This window comes from Geospiza fortis, unplaced genomic scaffold (genome assembly GCF_000277835.1).
Source record: "Geospiza fortis unplaced genomic scaffold, GeoFor_1.0 scaffold34, whole genome shotgun sequence".
NCBI classification, from domain to species: domain Eukaryota; kingdom Metazoa; phylum Chordata; class Aves; order Passeriformes; family Thraupidae; genus Geospiza; species Geospiza fortis.
In genome coordinates this window covers 1,069,686-1,077,961 of record NW_005054474.1, presented here as the reverse complement: position 1 = coordinate 1,077,961, position 8,276 = coordinate 1,069,686, and the positions used below count along the sequence as shown (strand labels likewise).

Below are 8,276 nucleotides of genomic sequence, written 5' to 3'. Positions count from 1 at the left end.
CTTGAATTTTCAGTCGGGCTCGATCTTTTCCTAAACTGACACCTGAGAGCTTCTATAGGCAGCATCAGGGAGGCTGTGAATTGGCCCTGTAAGGTGTCTGTGAAGCTCCCAGGCACAGCAATAGCTCTGCTGGGATTTCAATCCTGCTGTGAACTGTGCAGGAGTTTGCAAAGGGGGGATTTGGGATGGGATGGGTCAGGCCCCAAGGGCACAGGGACGTGTCTGAGGCTGGAGTGCAGAGGCAGCTCCCAAACAGGAAGCTCCTGCTGACCTGAATCACTTTGATCACAGGCAGGAGAGGGAAGTGCTCATCTCTGAACGTGCTCCTTTAATGTGGCTGTTAATTCTCCACAGTTAACTTTGATTAAATGTGGATTTGTTTTCCTACAGAAGGTCTCCCTCCGCTGTTAATGAGAGTAACTGCTCTGTGTTTATGTGCTGTTCACAGACCATTTCCTCAGAGATGGAGAGGAAGGAAACTGTTCTGAGTAGGAGAAAATCCAAGCTGTATTCAGAGTTGCCTTCCCAAAAGAAGGACCTGCTATTGCTGTGCTAAGCAAAAATTTGTTATTTCTGCAGGTCAATTAGGACAAGTTTGTTTAATGGTGACACTTCTCTGCAGATAAACTGTCCCATAATAGTGGGGAGCAAAGTACCTGAAGTGGTCAGCTGCATGAATTTTGCAAGCAAAAGTTGGAGAGCAGCAATTAATGCTAAAATCTCTGAAAGGATATTTGAAACATTTCAAGCACTTCAAGCTGAGTCATTTCAAGAGCACTGAGTTTTGGCACATCTGTTCATCTTTGTGTTGCTTCAGCATGGGGAAAATGTTCAGTGCTGGCTGGGCTGTCTAGAAATGATTCCCATTATCTCTTACTTTGGTTTTTTTGTGGTTTTTTATGTCGTGGTCAGAACACAACTGTTGGTAACTCATGAGTGATACTCTGATCTTTTTTCCTCCCAGACTTCACTGGCCAGTGAGAACATATCTGAACCATGGGAAATATTTTTGCTAACCTCTTCAAAGGCCTTTTTGGCAAAAAAGAAATGCGTATTCTAATGGTTGGCCTGGATGCTGCAGGAAAGACAACTATTTTGTACAAACTTAAACTTGGTGAAATAGTAACTACTATTCCTACTATAGGTAAGAGTTTTGTGTTTCTCTAACTGATGGCTTGGAGATTTGGGTCTCAGCTGATTGAAGTGACTTGTCTGTCAGGACAAACACTTGTTAAGGTGTGAAGGTGGCACAGCCAAATATTCTTCTGAGGGGAGATTGTGACTCTTTCCTCACTCCCCTCCCTCTGTCAGTCACTTGTGGGCCACAGAAAGGCAATTTGTGTCCCAGCTGTTGGGGCATCATGTCAGACTGAGTAGCAGAGGGTTCACCTATTTTTTTTCTCTTTTTATTGGAAGGTATTGAGATTTGCAGTTCTTAAAACCCAGGGGGGAGGTTGGGGGGTTTTTTTGGTTTGGTTGCCAGAGGGGGTTTGTTCCTTTGGGGTTTATTTTATTTTTTTGGTTCCTTTGGGGTTTATTTTTTTGGTTCCTTTGGGGTTTATTTTTTTGGTTCCTTTGGGGTTTATTTTTTGGGTTCCTTTGGGGTTTATTTTTTGGGTTCCTTTGGGGTTTATTTTTTTGGTTCCTTTGGGGTTTTTTTAGGTTTCTTTGGGGCTTTTTTGTTTCTTTGGGTTTTTTTGTTTTTTTCGTTTCTTTGGGTGTTTTTTGTTTCTTTGGGTTTGTTTTTTTTTTTGTTTGTTTGTTTTGGGGATGTTTGTTTGGGGGGTTGTTTGTTTGGGAGTTGTTTGTTTGGGGTTTTTTTCTTTGTTTGCATTTTTTTAAGACAACACTGTTTTTTGTAGCTGCTCAGGTAGCAATTAGATTTGTTCATTGGTGTGATGGTGGGAGCAGCACAAGCTGTTTTTGCTTTGAGAACTTCAGCACAGGACTCTGCTGGTTTAAAGTAACTCCAATTTTAAGTGAACTTTTTAAATGATCACAGTCTGAGAGCGTGACCTGCTAATTACAGCAGCTGTGTTGAAGTGAGATTTGTGCCACCATCTCTCGCTCAGGTTTCAATGTGGAAACAGTAGAATACAAGAACATCAGCTTCACAGTGTGGGACGTGGGTGGCCAGGACAAGATCAGACCCCTGTGGCGCCACTACTTCCAGAACACACAAGGTGAGCCCCCACTCCTCATTCCCAGCTCTCCAGAGTCTAAAAGAGCTTTTTGGCTGTCTTCACTAAGTTAATTTTGCAAGTTTCTCGGAGGGGAATGGAAGTATTTGTTATTATAGAAGGTGTGTTTGTGTGCTGCTCACTGCAGGTTCAAAGAGGGATGGGAAGAATTCCACAAACCAGTCTTCCTTGTCCTTCTGACTCAGAGCGAGTTCAGGAGTTTGTTTTTTCTTCTGTCAGCATCACAGCTCTGCCCTCACTTCAAAGCAGAGTCTTTCCTTAAAGCTCTGCAGCCCCATGAACTGGGAGTTTGTCACTTCTGTCCCTGCTGGGCCTTTTTCATGTGTGTGCCTTTGGGTCCTGTCACAGCATTTCAGGAGCTGCTGCTTCCTGGAAAATGGTTTTGTAGAAAGAATACCCAAATTGCAAAAACAAATGCAAACCAACAGCAGTTTTCACCAACTTTCAGCAAGAACAGACTTTCTCACAGACACGAGACTTGAAGTTTATGTTTATTTTTGTTTGCTTGTTTCTAGGTCTGATTTTTGTGGTTGACAGCAATGACAGAGAACGTGTGAATGAGGCCAGAGAAGAGCTTATGAGAATGTTGGCAGAAGATGAGCTCAGAGATGCTGTTTTATTAGTGTTTGCTAACAAACAGGTATGCACAGGAAAGGTGTCTGTCTGTCTGAACCCTTGAAAACTTCAAACATCCTTGTGAGTGCCAGGTCTTGACCTTGATTTTCATATTTTCAGTGTAATGATAAATAACTCAGAGTAAATGGCCGTTTGGGTTATGTTGAAGGGAGAAAAAAATTGATGAAATTCTCATCTGAAAGGAGCATCCTTCTAAACCATCTTGGCTAAGAGATTTTTGAGTTTTACTGAAAACCAGTTTGATTTTTAAGGTTGACACGGCTCAATTACAGCACCTGCCCAAACTTCCTCCAGAGAGGAATGCTGGGATGCCAGAACCTCCCTGAATTCCTCATTTAGGCTGTTTGAGGGCACTGCTGGTGTTGGTGGGAGCACTGGAGTTTTAATGTGCTTGTGCTGATCTGTGAGCTGGGCTCTGCCAGGCCTCAGACTTCTGCCTTTTATTGCTTGTGGAGGTCTTGGCAGCTTAACCCCAAATGTCAAGGGCCTGAAATGTGACCAGGAAATGTAAAGAGGGAATAACATCCTGCTCCAGTGATTGCACAGCCTCCGCTGGGGAGGGTGAAGGTGCCACAAGGCATGTCCAGGAGCAGGAAAGGTGGGCTCTAAAGAAGCTGTGCTCAGCAGAGGAGTGCTGCGTGCTGAAAGTTGATCTTAAATCATACCTGCAGTCACAGAAAGGGTACTCCTGAGTGGAAACCAGAGTTGATTTTACAAACTGGGACTTCTAATTCACTTGCAGCAACACACTGATAATATATTAAAGTTTGAGGTGGGTTTTACAAAGTTTTAGTTCCTTACAAGACCTGGGATGAACAGTCAGGTGTCAGTCATTTGCCTTCCAAGTGTTTTTGAGAATCCTAAGGTCCTTCTCACACAATTTTCATTATGCTTCAGTAATTTTGAAATGTGGACTTGGAATTGTGAGCAGAGTCAGGCTGGATAATATTCAAATATTCCATAATGTTCATTTAGATTGGGTTGTTAAACCTTTGAAACTTTTGTCAGTGTTGGGCAAATAGTTTGAATATCACAGTAATCCACTGGGGTTTTCTGAAAGAGAAATTCTGAGAGCTCTTAGCTTTAAAACTGGTGATGGAGGAGTGGGGAATTGTGACCGTGTTCACAGGGGTCTCAGGATGAGGGAAGAGACGAGGCTCTGACTCCATGTTTCAGAAGGCTGATTTATTATTTTATGATCTATATTACATTAAAACTATACTAAAAGAATAGAAGAAAGGATTTCATCAGAAGGCTAGCTAAGAATAGAATAGGAAGGAATGATAACAAAGGTTTGTGGCTCAGGCTCTCTGTCTGAGCCAGCTGGGCTGTGATTGGCCATTAATTAGAAACAACTAACATGGGCCAATCACAGATGCACCTGTTGCATTCCACAGCAGCAGATAATCAATGTTTGCATTTTGTTCCTGAGGCCTCTCAGCTTCTCAGGAGGAAAAATCCTCAGGAAAGGATTTTTCATAAAAGATGTCTGCGACAGGGCATGACTGTTGTTGCTTCCCCCAGGACCTGCCGAACGCCATGAATGCAGCAGAAATCACAGACAAACTCGGACTGCATTCTCTTCGTCACAGGAACTGGTACATCCAGGCCACCTGTGCCACTAGTGGAGACGGTCTCTATGAAGGACTGGACTGGTTGTCCAATCAGCTCAGAAACCAGAAATGAAACCATAAACCTTCCTCTTCCCTCTTTTTCCACCCTCCCTCTTATCTCCTCCTACTCGCCCTTCGCTTTACTCTAATGTGGCAAACTGTGCTACTTTGTGGTATTGAGTGCCGGAAGCTGTTTTCATTTCTTTTTTGTCACAGTATATATTGCATCATGCTGTAAATGTGGCAAATACAAGCCTGAAAACAGTTAGGTTTCTTATTTAATGTAAATAGTTTTTGTTTCCAATGAGGCAGTTTCTGGTACTCCTATGCAATATTACTCAGCTTTTTTATTGTAAAGAATCGAGTCACTGTTTAGTACCTGGAAGGGAATTCAGTGGGTTAATAACGTAAGGGTTGCCAGTGGTCCTTGTGCAGTAGAGCTGGATTCCATCTTGGTTGGGTTGTGAGATCTGTGAGATCCATTTTGGTGGTTGGTTTTTAACCTGAATTCTGTATTTTTTTAAATAGACAAGGAAAAGTAAAAACACTTCAAACACACAAACGTTTGACATCGCTTCTGCTGCTCCAGCTCTAACGTGGTGACTCTTGATTCTTTTGAAAGGGTGAAGCAATGACTGACACCCAATTAGCTTCATCTGCTTAATGAACAGATCATAAGTAGTAGATCTCTGGCTCTTTCTGTAGCTCGTAGTCTGTGCTCATCTTCGTTCACAACCGTTCAAAGATTTGCTGGGCCTGGTTTAGATGAGCTTTGCAGACTCATGCTAAACATCTGACTTTTGGTTCAGGTGAGATTTCTCGTTTCCATTGAACTTGAATCATTTCCAGAAGTCGACATTTTTAGCCTGTCATATTTGTCAAAAAGTGTTTTGTACTTTTCTTGTGCTTAAACCACTCCAGAAGGCAAAACCTTTCCACAGGAAGCACAGCCTGTCCTAGTCCTAAGCTCTATAGGCAGAAAGTACTGTACTTAACGTAAGAATTGCCATGAAAAACACCAAACATCTATGTATAGTGTCTAGGGGAAAAAGAAACAAACAAAAAGCATGAGAGTTTGGAGAGTCATTCCACTCTACAAGTATTCAATCCCATTTTGGAACAATCCCATATCTGTATATGTGTGAAAACCCTTGGCATCCCTCATACTGCAAGGTTCAGATTTGCCATCAGAAAAATAAAAAAAAGACCTCTTTACTTTTCTTTTGTATTTTGATAAACACTGAAGAAGCTGGAGCTGTTAAACTTTAACTCGAGGAACTATCAGAACTGGTTTATTTAGTGTTGTGGAAACCTTTATTGCTTTCAATACACAACTAGTAAGCAACTGTTTTGTATACTTGTTTTCAGTTTTCATTTCGACAAACAAGCACTGTAATTAAAGCTATTAGAATAAAATCTCTTAACTATTTCATGTTTTTTATGCCTTGCTGTTCATTCGATCATCTTGGCAGAATCATAATTAAATACTTGTTGAATAAAAAGTTTCATGAAACTTGCACTGCTATCGTGTTGGTTTGTATCATCCTTTGTGCAGGGGAGCCAAATCCAGGCAGCTTTTTTGACACATCATGATTTGCATGAAAATTCGAGGATATCTCCTGTGTTTTCCAAGAAATGAATCATTCCTGGTTGGAACCCTGCAGGTGAAATGGTGGCTGGGGTTTGTTGGGTTCTACTGGAGTCACTTTGTTGCCTCTGGGGCAGCACAATTTGAGCTTCTTGAGTAGCCCCATCAGTTCCCCCAACAGGTTGTTCGTCCTGCTGGTCCCAGTTAATTACAGGATCTGTGAATTAGCAGTTTTGTGGGGGGAAAATAGGAATTCCGCCTTCCTAAGTGCTTTGTTTTGCATTTTCCCTTTCTGCAGTTCCTCTGGATCTGGGACAGCTCCTTCTCCTCCGGGTGATCCTCCTGCCTTCCCTGTCAGCTGCAGCTTCTCCTCCCTCCCCAGTGCTCAGCTCAGGCTGCCTGCCAGCTCCAGGCTGCTTTCCTGGTGCAGCAGATCCCCCATTGCACTGGAAAGCTGTAGGATCAAAGGGCTGTCCTGCAGGTTAGAGAGCAAATTCCCTGGGGGGAAACCTGGATGGGTAACAGGGACTGGGGCTGGAGTACAGGGTAAATAGCACTGGGCAAACTGGGATCACAAACCTCCGCAAGTCAGGAATCCACCTTGGAATTTCAAGCTGTGAATCAGGATATTTGCATCCCTAATAGAGCAGGACAGCTCTTTATTCCTGTTCTGGGAGGGAATTGAACTTGAAGGGCCAGCTGGGTAAGGATGCTGCTGCTCTGCATACAGGATTTGCTGTGGAAAACAGGGAATGTGGTGATGTTATCAGAGCTGTGCTCTTCCCTCTGCTCTGGGCAGCACAGGCTTTGCATTCCTCTGTTTCTCAAATGATGTTGGTTTGAGCATGAAACAGGAACAGGGCAGAGCAGGAGAAAGCCCAGGAGAGCTGAACTGAGCTGGGCCAGCAGTGCTTGGCCCCTCTGCCACGGTGCTGGGCACACCAAGACCCTGTCCCTGTGCCCATCACCCTGCCCTGCCCTGCCACCCATCCAGCCCAAAGCTTGGCACTGAAGGTGGGAGGTGGGAGCCCATGGAAGAGCAGCACTCTGGGCTTTGTGGGTTTTTTCTCTGCTTGCTGTGCTGTTTCCACTCTCCCATGGCTCCCTTTTCAGCCTGTGCCCAGTTCCCATGAGGCATAGCCCTGCTCTGGGATGTTCCCAGCAGGCTCCAGCCACAGTTTGGATCCCTAAATCCCTTGGAGGTGACCCTGAGCTCAGCCTGGTGAGCACCAGCAGGGGCAGAGCTCCTGCCCAGGGAGTGCCCAGCTGTGCCCTGGGGATCCCTGGCATGGCTCAGGAGCAGCCCTGGTGCCAAGGGGCTGCCAACCCCAAAAATCACATTGGGGTGGGATCACTGAAAGCTGTGACAGCTCTGCAGCATCTCCCAGTGCTGGGACAGAAGGGCTTTGTGAGCTCCTGAGCACGGTGCCACTGGGCTTTTGTCCACCAAGACACACAAACCCTCCCTGTCTTCAATTGCATCATTAATTACACAAATGAGGCCCTTGTGCTTGGCAGCGATGCTCCAGAGCTGCTCGGGACAGCCCCTTTCCATTTGGATCAATATTTCTATTTATTGGTGTCAAATTCCTCTCTTTCAGCGTGCCAAGAACATCAATAATCACGTGCTGAGGGTTGGGAATGGAGTTTGCTGCTCCCTGGGGTGGGGAGATGTGGCCAGGGCAAAAGCCTGTGGAGACACCTGGTCCCATCCACTTTGTCCCTGTAAATTGAGGAATTATTTAGGTGTCCAGGGACAGGGCTTGGAGCAGCCTGGCCCAGGGGAAGGTGTCCCTAGACTGGAACTAGATGAGCTTTAAACTCCCATCCATGCAGCTGATGAACTCAGAAAGAAACTCTTCAGCCACTGCACAGGCAGAGAAAGAAGACAAAACCCCGTCATAATAATAACAATAATAATAACAATAATAATAATCTCTTCTGAAGTCTCTATCCATAAACACGAGGTATCCACAGCATTTTCAGCACCACAGCCAGAAGCACTCCAGCAGCAGCCCTCACCCACAGCATCCTCCGTGCTCAATCCTGCCTGGGTGGATTTTAGGAGTGAGGAGAAGGGTGCCCAGGCCCTGCTGGCACCACAGCCTTAATGCCCTTTGCCACACTGCCCCAGCACCCGCGGGGCTGCAACGTTTTTAATTTAATCACTTAAAAAATATAAATCTCTAAGATGTCCCTGAAACAAGCCCAGGCTCCCTCTCAGTCCTGTCGGTGTCG

The 8,276-nt window shown here is 44.8% G+C and overlaps 2 protein-coding genes across 3 annotated transcripts in view; one reads left to right on the top strand and one right to left on the bottom strand.

Annotated features, from left to right (window-relative positions):
• Nucleotides 1-961: 961 nt before the first annotated feature.
• Nucleotides 962-5,969, top strand: ARF1 (ADP ribosylation factor 1). Of its 2 annotated transcripts, XR_004082474.1 has the most exons (5): nt 962-1,144; nt 2,073-2,183; nt 2,717-2,841; nt 4,362-4,623; nt 4,769-5,969. XR_004082474.1 is itself a non-coding variant. In XM_005428202.3 (4 exons), exons 1-4 carry the CDS (start codon nt 997-999, stop codon nt 4,521-4,523), a joined length of 546 nt encoding a protein of 181 aa, XP_005428259.1. In that variant the 5' UTR covers nt 962-996; the 3' UTR covers nt 4,524-5,969. The 2 variants fall into 2 exon arrangements, 1 of the variants encoding a protein (XP_005428259.1); XM_005428202.3 differs by having other exon boundaries at nt 4,362-5,969.
• Nucleotides 5,477-8,276, bottom strand: part of CUNH1orf35 (chromosome unknown C1orf35 homolog) — a 5,523-nt gene continuing 2,723 nt past the window's right edge. Inside the window, exon 10 of the mRNA XM_005428212.2 lies at nt 5,477-5,489. Within this exon, the coding sequence (XP_005428269.2) occupies nt 5,477-5,489 (13 nt within the window). The remainder of the gene's footprint in view (nt 5,490-8,276) is intronic.

Bases quoted from the DNA above. Each gene is read 5' to 3' on its own strand.
- ARF1 (XM_005428202.3), top strand. From the start codon at position 997: ATGGGAAATATTTTTGCTAACCTCTTCAAAGGCCTTTTTGGCAAAAAA. The intron at 2,184-2,716 runs GTGAGCCCCCAC...GCTTGTTTCTAG, and splicing joins CTACTTCCAGAACACACAAG to GTCTGATTTTTGTGGTTGAC. The intron at 2,842-4,361 runs GTATGCACAGGA...TGCTTCCCCCAG, and splicing joins TAGTGTTTGCTAACAAACAG to GACCTGCCGAACGCCATGAA.